This window comes from Heptranchias perlo, chromosome 1, assembly GCF_035084215.1.
Source record: "Heptranchias perlo isolate sHepPer1 chromosome 1, sHepPer1.hap1, whole genome shotgun sequence".
NCBI lineage: Eukaryota > Metazoa > Chordata > Chondrichthyes > Hexanchiformes > Hexanchidae > Heptranchias > Heptranchias perlo.
Genome location: NC_090325.1, coordinates 188,750,465 through 188,773,994, shown reverse-complemented (window position 1 = coordinate 188,773,994; position 23,530 = coordinate 188,750,465). Strand labels below are relative to the sequence as shown.

Genomic DNA, 23,530 nt, shown 5'->3' with positions numbered 1-23,530 from the left:
AAGCTCAAATGCATCAGTTCATATCTACCAGCTTGTAAATCTAGGTAGATTGTCAGCCTGTTTTATATGTTTAAACTAAAATACAACAAAATGAGATTTTTAAAAAGTTATATTTGTCCCCAGTGAAGGGACTGACTGGGGTTCAGTTCCACAGGAACGGCAGCTCTTTATCACCGTACCCAAGATGCCATTCTTGATGCTTGAACGTAGACGGTGATTGTTGGCAGGCTATCTAGTCATGGAGGACATGGGCCCAACCCATCACCCACACAGGGGGTCACTTCATGACAATCAGGAGTGGGATCTCTGACTCCTCTTTCTTCTCCCTAGCCCTGGGGAGCTGGGGACCAGGGGACCAATACATTGCTTCTGCCCACTTGGGTCTCAAGTAGGGCCACCCTTCAGTTTGTTGCAGCCCAGTGGACTGGCATCGCTCCAGATGCTTACATAGGAATTGCTAGACGAGAAAAGACCTAGGTCCATCGAGTTCGCCTTCTACTGTCCTGGTAGCCGCATGATATAACAATAATGGAGTTGTCGACTATTCATAGCAATCAATCTCTATCAATTAGTCTGCAACAGACCCAGACATGAGGTGAGGAAAACCCCAGTGGTGGAGAGCTTTGGGAACCATAGGTCCAAAGTCACCTGTTCCTCCCAAGCATGCTACAGTTAGGTCAAGGAAACCAAAGGGTAAAGCTACCTTTGACATTTCAAGTTGGGGCTCCCTAGACTTCTAGAAGGCCTCTGTTCTCTTCATCTAGAGAGCCCCACACTTGGCAACTGAAAGGAGCAACCTCTTACATTTAGGAGTCACGGAGGAGATTTTGACAGGCCGCAAAAGGAAGGGAATTCCATTCTGTCCTAGACCTGCACCAACTGAATAAACTCTCAAAAAGAAGTTCTGATTGGTTACTTCACTCCTCCAACATCTCCATGAGTTTATTAAATTGCTCTGTTCTGATTTAAGGTAGGGGCTGGACCTCTGACTCCTATAAGATATACTGATGATTGTGATGAGCACTAATAGTTGGCTCAACCTCCAGAATGTTGGCCACCACAGTGCTGTCCACAAGAAGCTCTAAAAGTTTTCTGGAAAATAGCCAGAACTCACCCCTGTGTTTCCTGTAAGGTTCCTCGCATGGAAGACTGCTCATTTGGTAGCGCTGCTTTGGAGGAGGCTTGAGTAAGAAAAAAAGACTTAAATTACGTAGCGCCTTTCACGACCTCAGGACACCCCAAAGCGCTTAAACCGCCAATGAAATACTTTTTGAAGTGTAGGCACCGTCGTAATATAGGAAATGCGGCAGCCAATTTGCGCACAGCAAGCTCCCAGAAACGGCAATGAAATAAATGACAAGATAATCTGTTTTCTAGGTATTGGCTGACTAGGACTCCAGGGAGAACTCCCCTGCTCTTTCTTGAGGAGAAATCAGTGGCAAGCCAGTGGGAGGCACTAAAAAGTGAAATTCTACCGGTACAATGCAGACACGTCCCCTCAAAGAAAAATGGTGGCACTGCCAAATTTAGAGCCTCCTGGGCGTCTAGAAGTATACCGAGCAAGATAAAGCAGAAAAAGAAAGCTTATGACTGTCACAGAAAACCAAATACTGCAGAAAGCCTAGAGGAGTATAGAAAGTACAGGGATGACGTAAAAAAGGAAATAAGGAAAGCAAAGAGAGGGCATGAAAAAATATTAGCTAGTAAGATTAAAGAAAACCCAAAGATATTTTATCAGTACATTAAGAACAAGAGGATAGCGAAGGAAAAGGCGGGACCTATCAGGGATGATAAGGGGTATCTTGTATGTAGAAGCAGAGGATGTGGGTAGGGTTTTAAATGAATATTTTGTCTCCGTATTCACAAAGGAAAGGGATGATCCGGACGTAGTAGTTAAAGAGGAGAGGTGTGAAATATTGGATAAGGTAAACATAACGAGAGAGGAAGTACTAGAGGGACTGGAATCCTTGAAAGTCGATAAGTCACCAGGGCCGGATGGATTGTTTCCTAGGCTATTGAAGGAAGTCAAATAGCGGATGCTCTGAGGATCGTTTTCCAATCCTCACTAGATACAGGAGAGGTACTGGAGGACTGGAAGACTGCAAATGTAGTACCATTGTTTAAAAAGGGTACGAGGGAAAGGCCGAACAATTATAGGCCGGTCAGTCTCACCTCGGTGGTGGGCAAACTATTAGAATCAATACTGAGAGATAGGATAAACTGTCACTTGGAAAGGCATGGTTTAATCGGGGATAGTCAGCATGGATTTGTTCAGGGAAGGTCATGCCTTACAAATCTGATTGAATTCTTTGAGGAAGTGACAAGGAGGATTGATGAGGGTAGTGCAGTGGAAGTTGTCTACATGGATTTTAGTAAGGCATTTGACAAGGTCCCACATGGCAGACTGGTCAGAAAGGTAAAAGCCCATGGGATACAGGGAAATGTGGCGAATTCGATCCAAAATTGGCTCAGTAACAGGAAACAAAGGGTAAAGGTCGATGGATGTCTTTGCGAATGGAAATCTGTTTCCAATGGTGTGACACAGGGCTCAGTGTTGGGTCCCTTGCTGTTTGTGGTATATATTAATGATTTGGACTTGAATGTAGGGGGCACGATTGGCAAATTTGCAGACGACACAAAAATTGGCCATGTAGTTGATAGTGAAGAGGATAGCTGTAGACTCCAAGAAGATTTCAATGGATTGGTGGAGTGGGTGGAAAAGTGGCAAATGGAGTTCAACCCGGAGAAGTGTGAGGTAATGCACTTAGGGAGGGCAAACAGTAAACGGGAATATGTTGAGAGGGGTAGAGGAAGTGAGAGACCTTGGAGTGCACGTGCACAGGTCCCTGAGGGTGGCAGTACAGGTAGATAAGGTTGTGAAGAAGGCATACAGAATGCTCTCTGTTATTAGCCGAGGTATAGAAAAGCAGGAATGTAATGATGGAACTGTATAAAATGCTGGTAAGGCCACAGCTGGAGTATTGTGCGCAGTTCTGGTCACCACATTACAGGAAGGACGTAATTGCTCTGGAGAGAGTGCAGAGAAGATTTACAAGAATGTTGCCAGGGCTTGAAAATTGCAGCTACGAGTAGAGATTGGATAGGCTGGGGTTGTTTTCCTTGGAGCAGAGGAGGATGAGGGGAGACTTGATTGAGGTGTACAAAATTATGAGGGGCCCAGATAGAGTAGACAGGAAGTACCTGTTTCCCCTAGCGGAGATTTCAAGAACTAGAGGACATAGATTTAAGCTGATTGACGGAAGGATTAGAGGCGACATGAGGAAAATCTTTTTTACCCAGAGGGTGGTGGGTGTATGGAATTCGCTGCCCAAATTGGTGGTAGAGGCAAGGACCCTCAACTCTTTTAAAAAGTACCTGGACCTGCACCTAAAGTGCTGTAAGCTGCAGGGCTATGGACCGGGTGCTGGAAGGTGGGATTAGAACGGACACCTGGTTGTTCTTCGAGCTGGCGCGGACACAATGGGCCGAATGGCCCCCTTCTGTGCTGTATCTTTTCTATGGTTCTATCTTTGAATAGTGTCGTGGGATCTTTTACATCCACCTGAGAGGGCAGACAGGGCCTCGGGTAAACATCTCATCCAAAAGACAGCACCTCCAACACTGCAGCGTCAGCCTTGTTTTTGTGCTTAAGTCTCTGGAGTGAGGCTTGAACCCACATCCTTCATGATTCAGAAGGCAGGAGTGCTACCAACTGAGCCACAGCTTACACAGTAGAATGTAGTAGATGATCAGCTATACTGAATGTACATCAACAGATCTGTTCTAAGACTTTGTTGCAAGTTCCTGCTGAAGGTGATCTCTGCATTTCCCTTCCAGCATGAAATAACCATCCTTTATTTGGAAGGCAATACTTTTTTTTATTGTTCTCAGGATGTGGGCGACGTTGGCAAGGCTGCATTTATTGCCTATCCCTAGTTGCCCTGAGAAGGTGGTGGTAGGCCTTCTCCTTGAAACATGGCAGTCTTTCTGGTGATGGTGTTTCCAGGATGGTGTTAGAGAATTCCAGGATATTGGCCCAGCAACGATGACAGAACAGCGACACGTGCCTAAGTCAGAATGGTGCTTGACGTCGAGGGGAAGTTTTATTCTTAAATCCCGTTATCCCTCCTCCTGCAGATCCTGGATATCTAGCACTGATATCTCAGCACAGAGATTAAACGTACTCTGTGTTGGTATTCTGCCAATCAGCCATGCCCTGGCAGGTAGGAACCATTTGGGTAAGGTCAGGAGTCATTTAGCATCTGCTTCCTGGGTAATCTTTAAAGGGTCACATTAGAAAGAATCTTTTGGGTTCCTACTTGGAGCACCCCCTCATGCTTTTACTGAGCATTCTTGCTTGAATTTCTCAGTCAAGGCTTGGCAAGTTTGTTCTGATGTGTTACATCTAAATTGAGAAGGCCTTCCCCACTTAAGTATGACTGAATTATTCCCTGTGCTGGCTGAAATGATTTACCCATCTTCTTTGAACGGGAATGCTCTCTCTATACCTTCTCTTAAAATACTTGTGTCACTTCTACCCTTTAACCATTTCCTGATCCCTACCGTAGCATTTTGCAGGTCATTCGATGTCTTTTCCTCTGTGTGTGTGTGTGTGTGTGTGTGTGTGTGCATGTTTCCTCCCATTCCCTCTTTCCCTTTGTTCTGTTCTTCCTTAAATGCTGTTTACCCATAAGATCTTTCAGTTCTGAGAAAGGGTTTATACCTGAAATGTCAACTGACTTGTGTTTCCTCGACGGATGCTGCCTGACCTGTTGCGTTTTCTGCCTTCAGATTTCCAGCATCTGCAGCATTTTGCTTTCAGTTATATTGCTTCCTGTTTATTCATTATCCTACCTCTGCTGGAAAAGAAATGATGTGTCAGCTCTCGGCTTTTGAAGTACAGGAAGACCGTGTGTGCTTACCCCTCTGGTTCTTTGCGTCATCACGGAGAAGTCAGCGGTTGTATTGGCAAAACAAGAACAATTTATTGTCAAGCTTAAGAGAACGCTCTTGGCTGACTCACCACGTCCCATTTCTCACAGTGGATATTGTATATGCAAATACAGGTAATTATTCATCCTGTACACCAGATGGTGCTGCTGCAGGAGGCTGTTCTCCAGCACAGCAACTCACTTTGCCATAGTGTGGGTGACATCATGTGACCAACTTTAAATTCACGATATTCTCGTTTTGTTGTTGTTGACGGTGTTTATCCTTCGGCGGAAGAATTTTTGTTTCTCTCCCTGTTGTTTCCCAGTTCCAAAGGCGCGCTGTGCTTCTGCTGCCGAGTTCCGCAGCCCTCTGTCTGCGCCTTAATTGGCCAGCCCGCCAGTTAAAGGTGGTGATACGGTACCTAATGTCACGCTGTTCAGTCAGGCTGCCTGGAAGATTTGAACGGCTGTCTTCCTGCTCTCGCTACTTGTTATTCAATGAAATGTATAACTGATTGATCCGTGTTTTGTGAAGGTGGAAGGATGGGACAGTTAATACCTTTTAAAGAGGTCTATTGCTAAATCCAAAGGAAACGTCACACGCCTGAAATTAAAAACAGCAAATGCAGGCCTGTCAGCACCTGAAAAGAGAGAAGATCTTTTGGGTGGGTCCCCTTCAACATTAAATAACAGTACTGTTGGTAATGCTGTGCATTTTGAAATGATGCCGACATGGAGTGGTTTGATAAACTTATGTCAGTTGTGTCAGCCTTGGCTCAGTGGTAGCAGCTCCTGCCTCTAAAGTTGGAATGTTGCGGGTTCCAGTCCTACTCCAGGAGAGGAGCTGAGCACATAATCTAGGCAGACACTCTCAGTGCAGTACTGAGGGAGTGCTGCTCTTTCAGTACAAGACATTAAACCTCTCAAGTGGATGTAAAAGATCCCATTTCAAAGAAGAGCAGGACAGTTTTCTTCCTGGTGAACTGGCCAATATTTATCCCTCAACCAACATCACTAAAATAGATGATCTGCTCATCGTCACATTGCTGTTTGTGGGACCTTGCTGTGCACAAATTGGCTGCCGCGTTTCCCTACATTACAACAGTGACAACACTTCAAAAGTGCTTCACTAGCTGTAAAGCACTTTGGGACGTCCTGAGGTCACGAAAGATGCTATATCAATACAAGTGCTTTCTCTAGTCTGACATTTAGCATTTGTATCACAGTTTTAGAATATTCTAGCACAAAGCTTATTTTGCTTTTGAGCTTTTGGCTGAGCTGTTGCAGTCGAGGTGTTTTCAGAGAAGCAGCAGTTTAATGGGACTGAACTCAGCAAACCCGTTCAGACCTGATTAGCAACAATTGCAGAAAGCTGCTGGCGAGGCTTCATCTCGGTTCCATTCTTTCCACACAGCAGACATTTTTCACGTATGCATTTGTGACGCCTCTGGGGGTGCGGTTTGAAATTCGACTGGGGCGGCAGCACGAAACGGGCGGCAGTGAATTGGCAGCCCGTTTCAAACCCCGCCTGAAAATCGGACGGCGCGTAAAACTTTTATCACCCGTCACGCACTGCCCCCCCAAGTCGGATTCCTCCCCCATATTTCGTGTGGGGCGCCTACTGCTGTCAATCATTAAAATGAAATTTAAGTAGCCTCATTTGGCATGCTGCCGTTACAGGAAGATTAGTCCCTCTTATCTTGCGACCACACAATTGTTATTGTCCGTTTAAGGAAGAGATACGCTCAGTAAATTCTAATCAAATGGCACAAACCTTTTTTTTAAAAAAATGCTCTGATTTGTTATGTGCTGTTTTTTTAAATTTTTTCCACTGCTGACCGGATACAAATAACAAAAATGCTGAGTGGATCGAGTGCAGTTTAAATGTAAACAAGATTGCTGTGCCTTTCAAATACAATGGGCTGTTAATGGAATAAATAGAGAGTGGGAAGGCCAGCTGGCAAAGGTTTTGTTTTCCCTGCGTTCAGTTTGATGTGCACCACAGTTGCTGTGTAGAACTATTAACAAGCTTGCCCTGCGATGCGTCAGATTAAGGAGCTGGGTGGTGTACCCAAATAGAGCGCCAGTCTCCCAACCAAAGATTCTCATCAGCTCTAAAGGCTGAGGTTTGGACACAACCCAGGCAGAGGAAGCAAAGGTAGTCTCTCGGTAATATCACGACTCTTAATTCCTTGAGGGCTGGAAAACATTTTTCAATCAGGAGAAACTGTTTCCATTGGCAGGAGGGTCGGTAACCAGAGGACACAGATTTAAGATAATGGGCAACAAAAAGCCACTGGGAGATGAGGAGAATTATTTTTGACGCAGCGAGTTGTTATGGTCTGGAGTGCACTGCCTGAAAGGGTGATGGAAGCAGATTCAATGGTAACTTACAAAAGGGAACTGGATCTCTATTTAAAAAGGAAAAATTTTGCAGGGCTATGGGGAAAGAGCAGGGGGCGTGGGCCTAATTGGACAGCTCTTTCAGAGATCCGGCAAAGGCACAATGGGCTGAATGGCCTCCTTCTGTGCTGTATGTGTCCGTAACTTTTGTGAATGTTAGCGATTTTTAAATAATCGCTATTGGAAAGAAAATATTGCCATGAAGTGCTGCAGCTGATTCGAAAAGGCAGTTGAATAGATCGCAAGCAGGGTTGCTAATCCCCCAGGATTGTCCTGGAGCCTCCAGGAATTAAAAGCTGCGAGCAACCCGGGGGATAAGTCATTAAAAAAAATTGTGCGGTTTTTTGAAAAAAAAAATTTCTTTGAACACTTTCGGTTGTTAGTTCTAAAAATATTGGAGACGGGAGGAAAGAAAGGCGGTTTGACTGGGCGGAGAGGTGGGAGGCGGAAGGTCATGTGATGAAATCGCCAGGAATGTGACCGACCAAGAGTTGGCGACGCTGCTCACAGAGACTACTTTGTAAAAGAAAATGAGGATGTCGTTTACAGGAAAACATGTTTGTGTTTTGAGTACACGTTCGAGGGGGGGGGGGGTTAAATTGGTCACCGCCAGTAGCACGAAACGGGGCTCGTAGCGAATCGGCAGCCCCGTTTCTTTACCGTTGAAGCGAATAAAAAAAATGGAAATCGTGCGCTGTGTAAATCGAGCTGCCGATTCGCGACTGGCGGAGACCAGTCTCACCCCCTAAGAGTCACCCTTCATAGTGAACTTAAGATATTCTGACTTCAATTCGCTGTGGGGGATAAAATCTAATTTAATGGGCTTTGTCTGTGAGTCCAGGAGTTTAAAGAGCAGAAAAAGCGGGCGTGTTTTCCGGTGTATGGGTGTACGGCGGTTCTTTTGAGGATTGTGTCGCCAGAATAATGTAGAGGGAGCCCGGAATTTTCAGATTTATGCTATCCCACAACAGAAAGATCCATGCATACTTTTGGACTGTTTCAGTCAGAGCTCAGCCCTCATGAGCCCCACTTGCTGATATGAGTCTCCGGACTCAAATCACGAAACCAACCCTTTAAGAAAAAAAAGGCTCATTGCTGCCAAATCCTTGTTCATTTACTTACATCTCGTCAAGAAAAGAGGGGGAATATGTGTAGGTGTGTGCGTGTGGTGTGTTTGTGGGTGGGTGGGATGCATGTTGTGGTGATGGGAGAAGGGGGTGTGTTTAATTTCTTTTAAGACAAATGTTGTGATGGGGAGGGTCAAATCAGAGTTATTTCTAAAACGTTCCATGTATTTCGAAGGCTAAATTATGAGAATAAGTTGCAGAAAGAGATCAATAGAGTTTTGTTCGGTAGGGGTATCGAGGGATATGGAGCTAAGGCAGGTAAATGGAGTTGAGGTGCAGGTCAGCCTTGATCTAATTGAATGGGGGAGCATGCTCGAGGGGCTGAATGGTCTCCTGCTGTTCCTAAGACAATGGAGAGGCAGAGTTCAGAGACCAGTCTCGTGACACTCTCACCCGCTGCTCTCTTTAGTTCCGTCACATACGAGGAAGGTTTCAGGAAATACTGGGAACAGAGACTGAAATAAAAATGTCATAAAGTAAATACATATTTTAATTGTCTAAATGGAGTGGACAAGCTTCAGAGGGATTCCCTTGGCAAACATGTCAGCCTGCCTTGTCCAGAGTTTGTTATAGTGAAGTCTCTCCAAGTTGCACACACAAGACTTATCAATGCAAATATTCTTAAAAGTGACACTTCAAGGAAAATTAAACCCGGTGAACTGCTGGTAAATATTTACTCGTTACTCTCGACTTTAACTATAATTTTTGTTTCTCTAGAACAGGCCGGTTGTATAAATGGCCAGGAGAAAATTATCTCAGAATATATATCTATATGAAATATTTGAAGTACATTTCTCATGTCCATTGTGACATTGAGGGTGAATATCCTCCTTGGTGAATATTCAACAATCACATTATAGTAAGCCTTTCTCTCCGGTTTAAATGCTCTCCCTAGTCATAGAGATACCCTTTTGGGAGCTTTGGAGAGACAGTTCTTTTGGGAAGGGGTGGACATCTTGTTGGGGTGAGAGAGAGAGAGAGACCTCATTAAAGGGAATAAGGCCTTGTAGGGGAAAGAAAAGCAGAGGGAAAGACATACCGTTGAGCATGGGCAATGGAGAAGGAGAGAGGGAGAGCTACTCTGCTGGTGAGGGGGCATCTCTAGCTCTGCTAGAAGTGGGATGGTTGCTGCTGGGACTTAGCAGACTCATTTTATGGAACCCCACATCGTCCCAGGCACCATGAGCAATGCCATGGGAGATCCACTTATGATTGTAATGATTACAAATCTTTGCACCACCAGAGTGATCCAGGACTTAAAGGGTTAATTTAGGAGGACAGATTGTATAAACTTGGCTTATACTCCCTTGAGTTTAGAAGATTGATGGGTGATTTGATCGAGGTGTTTAAAATGATAAATGGATTCGATAGGGTAGATAACAGAGAAACTATTTCCTCTGGTGGGGGAATCCAGAACAAGGGGGCACAATGTTAAAATTGGAGCTCGGCCGTTCAGGGGTGAAATCAGGAAGCACTTTTTCACACAAAGGGTAGTGGAAATCTGGAACTACCTCCCTCAAAAGGCTTGTGGACATTGGGTCAATTGAAATGTTCAAGACTGAAATCGATAGATTTTTGTTAGCTAAGGGGATCAAGGGACATGGATCAAAGGCAGGTAAATGGAGCTGAGGTACAGATCAGCCATGATCTGATTGAATGGAGGAGAAGGCTTGAGGGGCTGAATGGCCTCCTCCTGTTCCTAATGTTCCAGTTGTAGGATAAGCAGACAGCAAACAAGAAACTGGATCAAAGCTCCAAAATGTCTACTGCTATAAATAGACCAGTTTTGTGGTTGTGCCACTGTTAATTCTGCACAGATAACAGCACGTGAACTGTAACAGCTGTGTACTGCTCGTTGATCATAGTGCACGGAGGCAACTTAATCAGGACCTTAAAAAAAAACGTATTTGCAAAAAGCTCTGTTGAAGAATCAAAGGAAATTTCTTGACCACCTAAGAGGAGGGGAGTGAGGGCGTCTGTGACTGTACAACATGACCTGCCAGTTCTGAATGACTTGTGTTTTAAGCAACGCTGCCTCCTTGTTTCAGACCAAAAAGACAAGGCCCGAAGGGACGTTCCTCGTGCCGCAGCCTGAACGCTCGAGCGGAACTCCGCAAGCAACCCGGACGCTGCACGTCAGAAGCCCCAGCCAAGAGGAGATGGAGTCTGCCGAGGAGCTCGCATCCAGTATAAACGACCTGGAGATAAACAGCAGGTTAGCCGTCACCTTTCAGTCTGGTCGGGCCTTTGAGACGACTTTTTGCCGTTCAAGATAGGACGGTTTGACCCTTTGAACCGTGAAGGGTTTCTGGGTATGAGGGACGCAGCAATTACTCTGTGCGCTTGCGTATATGTGTGTAGATTTTATTTTGCTGTTCAGAGAAAGAGTCTTTTTCTTCAAACGTACGAGAGGGGTTGCCCCCAATCCTGCGCTCACGACCGCGGTGGGCCTCCGATTTCCCCGCGATACGCACCCTTTGACCACAGTCCGAGATCGTGGAATCGCCTCATGGCGCTAACTGCCTCACACCACCTTAGTGTGGCGGTACGTTCAATTATCCTGCCTTTTCATACTTCATGATGCTGTTGTGAAACTGCATCAAGCTAAAATATATTAACCTGAGTAAAGCATAGGAAATTTCTTCCTTAGATGCGTGCGGCTTTATGAAATACCTAAAAAAGCGTTTTTTAAATTCATTCTCGGATGTGGGCGTCACAGGCAAGGTCAGCATTTATTTGCCCATCCCTTGTTGCCCTTGAGAAGATGGCGGTGAGCCTCCTTCTTGAACCGCTGCAGTCCGTGCGGTGAAGGCGCTCTCAGTGCCGTTAAGTAGGGAGTTCCAGGATTTTGACGCAGCGACGATGAAGGAACGGCGATATGTTTCCAAGTCAGGATGGTGTGTGACTTGGAGGCGAACTTGGTGGCGATGGTGTTCCCATTGCACCTGCTGCCCTTGTCCTTCCAGATGGTGGAGGTCGTGGGTTTGGGAGGTGCTGCCGAAGAAGCCTTGGCGAGTTGCTGCAGTGCATCCAGTGGATAGTACGCACTGCAGCCACGGTGCGCCGGTGGTGGAGGGAGTGGGTGTCACTTTGGGATGGTTTTTCCATCACCAGTAGCCGTTTCGACATTACCCACGAGTGGCGTTGACCAATTTCAGCCCCCCCGCCGCCCCCCTCTCCTATTCTTAAACCCCTGCTTCCATCCACTTCTCTCCTCCTTTAAAAACCTCCCATCTTTCTGAACAGACTGTCAGTCAAACCCCTGCTAACGTCTGTCTCCCTGGCTTGGTGCCCACTCCCCTATCCCTTTCCATTTGTGAAATGCCTTGGGACATTCTTTTACATGAAGAGTGCTACATGAGTGCAAGTTGTTATTGCACGTTGGCTTCATGCTGACTCTCCAGGTGTATTACAGTCACCCTTCACCACACCCCACCCCCTCCACCCTCTCTCCGGGACGTACTTTATAACTAACCTTACTGTACTGACCTAGTCAAGGGCAAGTCGGGGCTTGTCGATGCTGCTTGATTTTAAATCAAAATTGCCTGCACGTTATGTGCTTTTCACTGCATTTGTGCATATCTTTCAGGTTGGTGTCAACTGTTTGATATTTACGGTTCACAGTGCAAGGAACGCAGCCTGAATTCTTGAATATTAATGTGATTGCAGTAACATAAAAGGCATCACGGCAGCTGAAAGATAAAAATAGCACGCTAATCCGAGCGTTCAGGCTCGTAACTGCACCTACTTATCACAGTGGTTGTCTCCAGTGCACTGTAAACGTTGGTGCATGTAAGCGCTAAAGTGCCCTCTTAATTATTAAAACTAATTCTGTAGCTCCCTAGAGGCTGAGATAGGCAGACGTCCAATATCGAGCGTCTGCATGCAAGCTTTGGTGTTGAGGGGCAGGCGCCCTTGTTTACTGCTGGAAGAGCGAGTTGCGCTCGATGTACAAAAGTAGGTTGATGACACAGCTCCAGTAACTTAAGTCACGTCAAGCACTGACTTCTCGCAACACCCACCCCCCTCTCTCCGGCCTCGAGCTCAACAGCAATGCGATACCGTCAAGAATTCTGTTCAAAGATAAACGTAATCATCTGGTGGAAGGTTAGCTGCCGTTATATAAGGGACAGTATCTATTTGCACCTGAGACTGTTGACACCAGAGCTGGTAATCCACTATACAGTTATCCAGGGACTGTATATGTTAGTTGTTTAGGATAAAGACGCGACCAAATAGTGCTGTGATAAGCAAGATTAGATGAAGATGATTAGGCATGGCTGCCATTTAATAAACAGCTCCGATCAATTAATTACCACAAATTTAATCCGCCATCAATGCTTATTAATGATCACATTGTCACTGACCATATCTACCAACCCTAATCGTTTTTAGCCTTACTTTCAATCCTTGACCAAACCTCTCCGCCTCTCTACCTCTCCTCCTTTAAGACACTCCTTAAAACCTACCTCTTTGACCAAGCTTTTGGACACCTGTCCTAAAATCTCCTTATGTGCCTCGGTGTCAAATTTTGTTTGATAATCGCTCCTGTGAAACGCCTTGGGACGTTACAGGCGCGACATAAATGCAAGTCGTTGTTGTTTTGACTTTCTTGTGTGGGCTGCTGATTTGCAGTCCTTCCGGCCTTGATGCATTTCTATTGGTCAGAGGTTTCATTGCTCGTGTCATAGGTCAACCTGCAGCGTTTGAGCATTTGATTTGCTGGAAAAGTTAGACTTTTGAGCCAATTTTTCATTCAGTGAAGGCCCCAGGTTTTACTGGTTGGTAAAGGTCTAAGGGGGAGTCAAGAGAAAGCAGAAAGAAAATAAATATAATGGAGTGCTTTAAGGTTAGATTTTTAAGGGAAGGGAGAAACGTGTATTGAAAATTGGGTTCGTTAGGTAGGAAAAGGAAGGTTACGGTGAGATTTAACAGAGTAAATAAGGAGAATCTGTTTCCAGTGGTAGAAGGGTCGGTAACCAGAGGACACAGATTTTAGATAGTTGGCAAAAGAACCGGAGGGGAGATAAGGAGAAATTCTTCTACGCAGCGAGTTGTTATGATCTGGAATGCACTGTATGAAAGGGTGGTGGAAGCAGATTCAGTAATAACTTTCAAAAGGGGAATTGGATACATACTCGACGGTGTAAAGTTTGCAGGGCTATGGGGAAAGAGCAGGGGGAGTGGGACTAATTGGATAGCTCTTTCACAGAGCTGGCTTAGGGACGATGGGCCGATTGGCCTCCTTGTGTTCTGTATCATTCTATGAATTAACATGAAACCAACTTCAAAATAGGAAAGAAAATATAACAGGAGAGAGAATTGAGGGGAAGGATGTTGGGGCAAAATAAAATAAAGGGTCTGAATTGGCATAAAAGGGGTGGGAGAGGACAGGCGGAGTCGGGAAATTAGCTTGGACTCGGAAACGTCGGGTCTCTGCCCTGTAAATGAGACTCTGGGAATTTCCATTGGGGCCGGGTGGGAATTCCCACCTGCTCCATCGACAGCAAGGAAGCAGAGCTGGCCGGGTGGCTCCTGCCTTGGGAATTCCCGCTGCTCCCGCTTCTCTTCTGCCCCCCCCCACCCCCGGCGACCGAGACACCCCGCGAGATGCCAGCAGGTCCCGGTCAATGGAGCGGCCGAAGTGGGGGCACCAGCTGGATGGACCCAGGCCTGGGACATCCCAGAGACAGTGCACAGCCACAGTGAAACCAGCCACCACCCCCCCCCGTCTCATAAAGGGGGGGCCGGTTACACCGTTCGTTCTTATCTAAGCCCGACCCAGCCCCACTTAGCAGTTAAGTGCAACACTTTGCACCTTCCCCTCTCTCTCAAGCAGGCACTCAAAGACACACGGGCGCCCTCCCAGATTTATTTGAAATGACCTGACCCCCCTCCTCCCGATACTCTGGCAGGGTCAGGAGGGTAGGTCACTGGCGGATCGCAATTCCCACTCTGGAGCAGGATCGAGGAATTTCGTCCCCTTTAAAATATAATTTGAGTGTCCGTTTTCATTGCAGAGGGTTAATATTGTAGTGAAACCGCTGGTCCCATTTGAAAAGTCCTGGGGCCGCTGCAGCCTGTCGCATGGGTGAAGGGTTCAGACTTGCTCAGGCTCAGCCACACTGAGTGAGTCTTAATAAAGGCTGGTTTTTGGCGGCTCCGAGAGAGGGACGAACGACCCCTCACACCCACCTTCCATCCTGCTCCCAACGCAGCACTACCACTGAGCCAAGGCTGACACTAATAACACTTCAGCCAATTCACTGTCTCCAGTTTTCCATTTCAACACTTTACGGGTCATTCTGTTTCTGCCCTCGTGAGTGTGCGTGTGCGTGAGTGTGCATGCGCGTGAGTGTGTGTGTGTTTTCTCTCCATTCCGTTCCTTTTTAAATGCTGTCCATCTGTAATTTGCTCCAGTTCCGATGAAGGAGCCACATCTCGAACTCTGCTCTCTCCACAGATGCTGACTGATCTACTGAGTGTTTCCAGCATTTTCTGCTTGATTAATCCACTTGTTGATTTGAAATGAGATCAGATCCTCCCAGCAAATTTAAACTTTGCTCCTCATTAAAAATCATATTTAACAATAAAACGATTAAAAGGACTGCTCCTGAAATAACAAACCTCGGTGACGTGGAGTTGGAGATTGCTCTTAGTTATAATTTAATTGAAAGTACAATGTTCCCGAAACGATATCCTTGGTTCCTTTACACCACCAGAAACAGATCAGATACTCCAGCACTGCCTAACCTTTGCAGCACTCGGCTTTTGGTGAAGGTGATGCTTATTCTGTTTGTAAACAATTTTACAACACCAAGTTATAGTCCAGCAATTTTATTTTAAATTCACAAGCTTTCGGAGGCTTCCTCCTTCCTCAGGTAAGTGTTGTAAAATTGTTTACAATTGTCAACCCCAGTCCATCACCGGCATCTCCATATTCTGTATGTAACAGTTTGGTGAAAGTTGTTGATCTGTTTGTAGAAAGCTGGGCTGATGTGATTCTGTTGACTGAACTATCGACATATATAGTACAAGTCTAAATATAGAAGCGTGCTGTCCTGGAAAGGTTTTACATCCAAAACCCAGCTGCTGCTATCGTATCCTGCATTAAGTCCCGCTTACCCATCACTCACGTCCTCACTAACCTACATTGGCTCCCATTCATGCAAAGCATTCAATTTAAAATCCTCATCTTCAAATCCTTCACATCCTTTGCCCGCATGAACTCTGCAACCTCCTCTACCCATCATCCCTGCGCTCAATGATCCACATTGGCTCCCAGTCCATCGCCGCCTGAATTTTAAAAATCTCATTGTGTTCAAATCCCTCCATGGCCTGGCCCCTCCCGACCTCTGTAACCTCCTCTCGCCCTAAAACCCTCCGAGAGCTCTGCGTTCCTCCAACTCTGGCCCCTTGTACATCCCTCACTCCCTTCGCCCCGCCGTTGGTGGCCGTGCCTTCAGCAGTCTCGGCCCTAAGCTCTGGAATTCCCTCCCTAAACCTCTCCATCTCTCTCTTCTTTTAAGACCCTCCTTAAAACATACCTCTTTGACCAAGCTTTTAATCACCAGTCCCAACATCTCCTTCTTTGGCTCGGTGTCAAATTTTCTCTGATTACACTCCTGTGAAGTGCCTTGGAACGGTTTTCCTATGTCAAGGGCACTATATAAATGCAAGTTATTCTTGCGTGAGCCTGAAAATCGCACACCTAGGACTTGTCCACCATTGGCAGCTCTGCCAGTCAACCATGAGGGAGATGCACATTATTCTGTCCCCAGACAAACCTGAGGCAACCATAAGGATAACCTCCGCCCCCCCCCCCTCAATATAGTGCCTTGGAGCCTTTTCTACATTGAAGGCACTATATAAATGCAAGTTTTCGTTATATCTCCTTCCCCCCCCGCCACCCCACGCACCCTCTGGCCCTTTAACTCTGACCTTTCTGTATATCACCACCCTTCTCCCCTTTGCCTTATCATTCGTGTCAAAGCTTTCAGCCCCCTCAGCCCAAGTCTCTGGAAAACCTCCTTGCTAAATCTCTCCACCTTTTTAAGAACTTTCTCAAAACCCATCTTTCCAACCAGCCACCCCTCCTGATATCTCCCTCAGTGGCCCGGCTTCCATTCCTTCCTCAATTCCTGTTTACTTCTCCCCTTTCCATGACGTGCCGTGAGACATTTTCTAGCTTAAAGACAATATTTAAATACAAGCTGTTGCTGCTTTAATTGAAGAAAAGTAAGATTTTTTTTTTAAAGTCCTTGTTCAAAAAGGTAGTGATTGTGGTAAAGATTCCTTCAAGGTATGTTTTTATATGCATAGCTTGAGCAAGATCAACAGTTGTTATGAGGCACAGGTACAGTCTTATTGCTGATGCAAGTAGAGGGTTATTATTGTAAATGCCAAGAGTACTGAGGTACTACCCTGGCCAAACATAATATGCTTTTGTATCTTTTGTCCCTGACTGTTCTATAAAACAGTTGGGTTAATGATTGACAGTTAGTGCCAATACAACAAGCAAAAAGGAATGAGCCTCGCCCTTTACCCTTTCAGCACTGAGCTCTGCTGTTTCCAGAAGATGTTTACTGCACTTTCTGTCACTTACGAAACTGAATTCTGAATCCTTATTATGCAGTGCAATCATAGCAACCAAGTGAACCAATCAGAGTTGCTATAGTTGCGGAATATTGTGGATTACTAAAATGCAGGTGTACCCTATCGTGTTCACTGGACGATGACAAAGGGAGAGCAGATTTAAGACAATCGCAAAACGAATTGGAAGGGTAGAAGCAAATGATTGTGGAATTGTCTGCCGTTTGCCATTCTCGAGGGGAGCTCTATATCTTCTTTTAAGTCGCGGCTTGAAAAAGAGGAATATTAAAGGGTAGGGGAAGCGAGCAAGAGAGGGTGATTAGATTAGAGCCCTGATTTTTAACTCGGGGCGGGAGCCAAAGTGGGTGGTCTCCCCCACCCCATCACCCTCCCCCTCCCCCCCCTCCTCTAGACTACAGAAACAATCCCTGGTAAAGTAAGTACGGATTGACGAGGGGACCGGTGGGGGGAGAATGCCTGGGGCAGGGGATCCCTGCACCTCCTGGCCTGCAAGGAAGCTTTAACAATTTTTTTTCAACAAAACGCACTTATCCGGGCCTGAATCCCTTGTGGCGGGACACTGTGGGGGGGCCGTGGGCAGACTCGAGGTTAGAATGCGGAGTGCCAGAAGAGAGGTCCCACAAACAGAGCAGGAGATAATGACCAGATAATCTGTGTGGGGGGTTTTCTTTAAAGCGATGAATGGTTGAGGGATAAATATTGGCCAAGACATGTAAATGTACCAAAAAAAAGGACCCCAATGGCTTTGGGTGGCTGTCCTTGCCGCCTGCTCGGGTTAAGATCAAAAGCAGTCAGCTCCCGGTATCTCCACAAGTAAGCAACTTGGCCGATTTTAACTGTCCACCCGCCCCATTTCCACTGGGGGTTGTGGGGGGGTGTAGGGTTCAGTTCGCCCCTCCCCCCCCAAGACTGACTGGAAGAATTTGGCATCCTCTGTTCTGAACTGCTGAAGCAAATGGCAAAAATTCTAGCCGCGGGGTAGAAATTCCTCAATTTGCTATTTTAATGAAGTCAGTGTGAGCAGAAGAATTTCACCTGAATGCTTCAACCAGTTTAACCAAGCAATGTTAAGCAATTTGTTAAAAATAGTGCACAGAAAATTTTCAACCATCTGGTGTTTGATATGAAGAAGGAGAAAAAGACTTCTCTTTATACAGGGCCTTATCACAGTACTTCACTTGCAGGCACTGTTAGTAATTGTACCATTTTGCACTCAACAAGATCCCACAAACCGCAATGAGATGAATGGCCATGGAATCTGCTTTTTTTATGGTGTTGGTTGAGGACCAGTATTGACCAGGACACGAGGGGAACTCCCTGCTCTTCTTCAAATAGTGTGGTAGGATCTTTAACGTCCTGTATCCTCCCTAAAATAAAACTTGAACAGCCTGCATCTGGATCCGAACTAACTTCCGTTCATCCGTTATCCCAGTCCTCGCTGATCCACGTTGGCTCCCTGTCCCTCAATGCACTAAATTTAAAATCCTCGTACTCACTTACGGTTCCCCTCACAATCTTACACCCCCCCCCCCGTTATTTCTGTAACCTCTCCAGCCTTGCACCCCCTCCTCCCCTATCATTATGACTTGGTCCCATGCTTTGAATCGCCCCTTTAAACTCCTCTGCCTCTTTATGCCTTTAAGAGGCCCCTTTAAAGCCAATTCTGTAAACAAGTCTTTGGTTACCCATTTTAACCTCTTAACGCCTCCACTCCATCCCTTTCTTCCCCAGCGAAGTACCTTCAGTTACTTTTCAATGTTATAGAGGTACTATATAAATGCAACTTGTTCTTGTCTGGGGCGTCCCTTTACTATCTCATTTGAAGGATGACACTTCGGACAGTGCAGCGCTCCCTCGGTACTGCACCCAAGTGTCAGCCTGGATTGTGTGCTGAAGTCTCTGGCGTGCGGCTTGAACCCATGACCTTCTAACTCAAGGGCGAGAGTGCTACCAACTGAGCCAAGATGATACTCAAGCTCTAGACAAGAAGAACTAAAGAAAGCCAAAATGTGGAGGGGGGGGGGGGGGGGTGCGAGGAATGTATGGAATTTTCTAGATTGTAGCACCTATTGTGTAGGCGCTACGCGGGCTCTAAAGGACCCAAAATGGCGTCTGTGATGCTTGCACACACTTCCGGCGGGACATATTGGTAAAGGCATTTGCACATGTGCATTTAACTATCGCCGGTAGCATGTAATCTAGGGAGATTATGCGGTAGATCGGTGTGCAACGCTGATTTAAAGGGACATATGTGATTTTGGAACTCCAGCCAACGCATTGTCTTAACCTCGCACAGCTGGACAGGTCTTAGACGGCATGGAGGATCCCCCCCCGCCAGCACTATTTAAAAGGATCCTGCAGAAGTTACAGGTTCGTTGCTGGATTATTGCTTCTGGCTGCTGATGCGTTTGCACCCGTTTTTGGAGGTCTCTTATACTTCAATACTAGGACGAGAGGACATAGTCTAAAAATTAGATCCAGGACTTTCAGGAGTGAAGTAAGGAGACGCTTCTACACACAAAGGTAGAAATTTGGAACTCTCTTCCACAAATGGCAATTGATGCTAGCTCAATTGTTAATTTTAAACCTGAGACTGATAGATTGTTGTTAACCAAAGGTATTAAGGGATATGGGGCTACGATGGGTATGTGGAGTTAGGTCATGGATCAGCCATGATCTCATTGAATGGCGGAACAGGCTCAAGGGGCTAAATGGCCAACTCCTGTTCCTATAATAAAGTTTCAGTACTCTACAGGTAGTGGGTTGGCTAGCTGACAGGCAACAGCAAGGGCAGTGGCGGAGTGGCAGGGGTGGGACAGGAATGCTGTCATTCTGAGAGAGGACAGCGGGTTCACGGTCCAAGGAGCTACTGCCACTTGCTGCCTCCTGTCACGCGCCACCTTCTCCTGCAAGAAAGCGGGAAGTGTGTCGGTGAGTGTCCTGCAAGATGTTTGATTGATGTGCCTATCGAGGTTGAATAGCCGCCAGTGTGTGTGTGACCTGTGAGTTGTGGGTGAGCGGCTTGCAACAGTGATAATGTGTGAGAGTGAGATGAAGCATTGGAAGAGTTGAGTACTGATTGAAAGAGTTTGTTGGTAGGTGGGTGATGGGGGGATGTAGTGCTGAGCAACCTTTATTCAATGTTTTGAAGGAACTCAACAGTTTGTAAACATAAGGACGGGACCTGCATCTGTGTTTTACACGTGCGATTTCTGATCTCCGTTCAGACCCGTATCTTATATTTTGAAAATATGAGTCCCGCAAACTTTGAGCTGCCAAGTTGTTGCTCATTAAAAATTCCAGAGTTCCCATCGTCGCCATTCTTCACCTTATTGCTCCACAGATTCACTTCACCATTGACTTCCACCCTTCCTGCAGCCACAATGCACCTTCCCTTTAAGAGGTGCAGGCTGCCTTTAAGTGGTGCTAGCCAAGCCACTGGCAATATATGGGCCCCCTGCTGGTGAGCAGCCACTCAGCAGCGCAGGTAGAGCTGGCTGCACGCAGCAATCATGTAAAACAGCAGGCAGCACGTAACATTCGTGCTGCCTGCATCTCGACGACCAGGCACGGCTTAATCTCGCACCGCGAACCCTGCGCCCGTTTTCGAGGGTCAAACCAAGAGCGAATGAACAGGAAAAAGTATGGAAAAGGTTGAAACCAATCTCAAGATAGCTGCCTAAAATGTTATTTTAAGACAGATATTTTAGTTTTACTCTCCTTCACCCATCCCCTTCAGAAAAAACAAACAAAACTGAAACGTCGGCAAATCGTGTTCCTGCTGAAGTAATTTGTCTTGAATTGTTGACAATTCCAAGAGGAACATTGTGAAAAATGTGTCGCTGGCACAGCTGACTCTGACGCCTTGGGCATAGTTAGCGTTGACGAGTGAAGCTGTCGGATAAAATGATTCCTCTGACATTACTGAGCACCCAAACAGACCACGAACGTCTCTGACTATTAGAAAATGGGTGCAGCATTTAGTAAGAGTCTGTAAGGCAGCTGATTTCATCGGAGTGAAATTATTATTGATCATTGTCACTATTTATGTCAAGGACTGTGGAAGGATGGTAGGTAATGAGACAATAAATAATCTCTTCTCGGGGGCGGGGGGGGGCAGAGGGGAGGAACGGAATCACTGCAACCTGCAGAATACAGGCACGAGCTGAACCTGTTCGTGGCTGGGGTGCAGATCACCTCGTACAACCTTGTAACGTTAATCAGGACCAGAGTGGTCTCCTGGACTGGTTTCGATCACCTAAGGGGCTCGGAGAGGACTTTACTACGTTTTTTCTTCCCCCCCCAATTTGGCTTGGGTTTTTATCTGGTTTCTTGCCTCTCCCAAGACTTGGCTCCGGGGGAAGGGTAGGGAATGTATGCACTGTGATGCACAAGGCATCACCACTGTGTGGGACAGGCTCGATGAATCAGTAAATATTTTCCTGCCCGTCATTTTCGTATGCTGTCCAACATGATCACATGATCAAAGTAGCCACAATTTCTGAAATGAGATTGGCTGTTACAGTGCAGAATGATAGTTACCTCGGAATGTGTGGCAGAGGAGTCAACTGTTGAACAGTCCTAACCAATGAGAATGGACCATATAAAAAAAGGCCAAATGGCCCTTTCTCATCTCTGCCTTGTCTTGCATAATGGCCCATTTGACGTATGCTGTGAGCAGAGAACTGAGGGCACAGGTCTCAAATTAACAAGCCTCAAACGAGATTAGATGCAGGAAGAACCTTTCTTTTATCCCTCAGAATACTGGATACCCCGGCCCGCGATCTGAAGCCCCCTCGACCCACGACCTGAAGCCCCTGACCCGCGATTTCTCCCCCCTTCCCCACGATCTCTTCCTCCCTCCCTTCCTCCTCTCCTTCCATAATATGAACCCGGGGTTCCCGTAAGTCTGGATTTGTCATTACCATCCTTTCGACATGCTGGCTACAATTAAAGTTCTTCACAATACTGAAGACTTCGTATCTGCTCAGAGTAACGACGCACTTTTGCTTCATTATAAAAAGCAATCTGTAGCACTTCACAAAGAATTCCAAACTTCTTTGTTTCCCCAGTGATGTTCTATGGTCATAGTTTGCACGATATTAAATAGAATTACATAAAATTTACAGCACAGAAACAGGCCATTCGGCTTAACAGATCTATGCCGGTGTTTATGCTCCACGTGGGCCTCCTCCCTCCCTACTTCATCTCACCCTATCAGCATATCCTTCTATTCCTTTCTCCCTCATATGTTTATCTAGCTTCTCCCTAAATGCATCAAAGCTATTCACCTCAACTACTCCTTGTGATAGCGAGTTCCACATTCTAACCACTCTCTGAGTAAAGAAATTTCTCCTGAATTCCCTATTGGATTTATTAGTGACTATCTCATATTTATGAACCTTAGTTTTGGACTCCCCCACAAGTGGAAACATCTCTATGTCGACCTTATCGAACTCCTTCATAATTGTAAAGACCTCCATTAGGTCACCCAATACGATGTGTTAAATTTGCTTGGGCAACCAAATCAGTGCTTAAATTATCTTACACATTTGCAGTTGTTATTTAGCATCTGCTTTTATTAAGAAAGTGCAGCCAAACAACACTGCTCTGTATCAACTCCGATTAGATTGCGCACTGAATTGATCAATGTAATACCAGAAGTAAACACGTTCGACCCTAGTACAGTCAACTCCCGACCAGCATCTGATCCAAGCATAGAATCCCAGTTTTCCAGGCCATTTCCCATTACATTCAGTCGCTGATGTGAGCGAAACACTTGGGTATAAAATCCCGCTTCAGGCCTAGGACGTTCTCCTTCTCCTTGAGATACTCAGCACAGTAGGAATGGCGAATCTACTGAAACGTTGCATCAAGCAGCAGCAGCACAGTTTGGAAGTCCAATCACTCTTCTGAAAAATATCTCTATCTTAAGAATTTTGAAGGCACAGAGCGAGCAGGACATGCACACTGAACACAAGTGACTGTGTACGTGGGTTACGCCAAAAGTAAATCAACTGCGCACCAGAAGAACTGCCTTGGTTTGCTTTGTTCCAGTCGAGTGAGAGGCAGTGGGCGTGAATGATATTACTACACGTGTGAAAAGTATGTGGTTACCGAGGAGAGCAGGGTGACCATAAAGACGTGTGACTTACTAACGACAAATTCCCTAGATTCTAGAATGGTCCCAGCAGATTGAAAAGTAGCAAATGTAACCCCGCTAATCGAGAAAGGAGGGAAGAGAGAAAACAGGGAACTACAGGCCAGTTAGCTTGACACAGTCATCTTGAAAATACTGGAATCCATTATTAAGGAAGTGGTAACAGGGCACTTAGAAAATCATAAATATGATTAGGCAGACTCAACATGGTTTTATGAAAGAGAAATCGTGTTTGACAAATTTATTAGAGCTTGTTGAGGATGTAACTAGCAGGGTAGATAAAGGGGAACCAGTGG

General features: G+C 46.0%; 1 protein-coding gene across 6 annotated transcripts in view; it reads left to right on the top strand.

Moving 5' to 3' along the window:
• The window catches only part of fam13a (family with sequence similarity 13 member A), a 239,323-nt gene that overhangs the window by 106,590 nt on the left and 109,203 nt on the right, over positions 1-23,530 (top strand). For all 6 annotated transcript variants that reach the window (XM_067994462.1, XM_067994461.1, XM_067994460.1 and 3 more), the window contains one exon: positions 10,510-10,676. In XM_067994462.1, the coding sequence (XP_067850563.1) occupies positions 10,510-10,676 (167 nt within the window). The remainder of the gene's footprint in view (positions 1-10,509; positions 10,677-23,530) is intronic.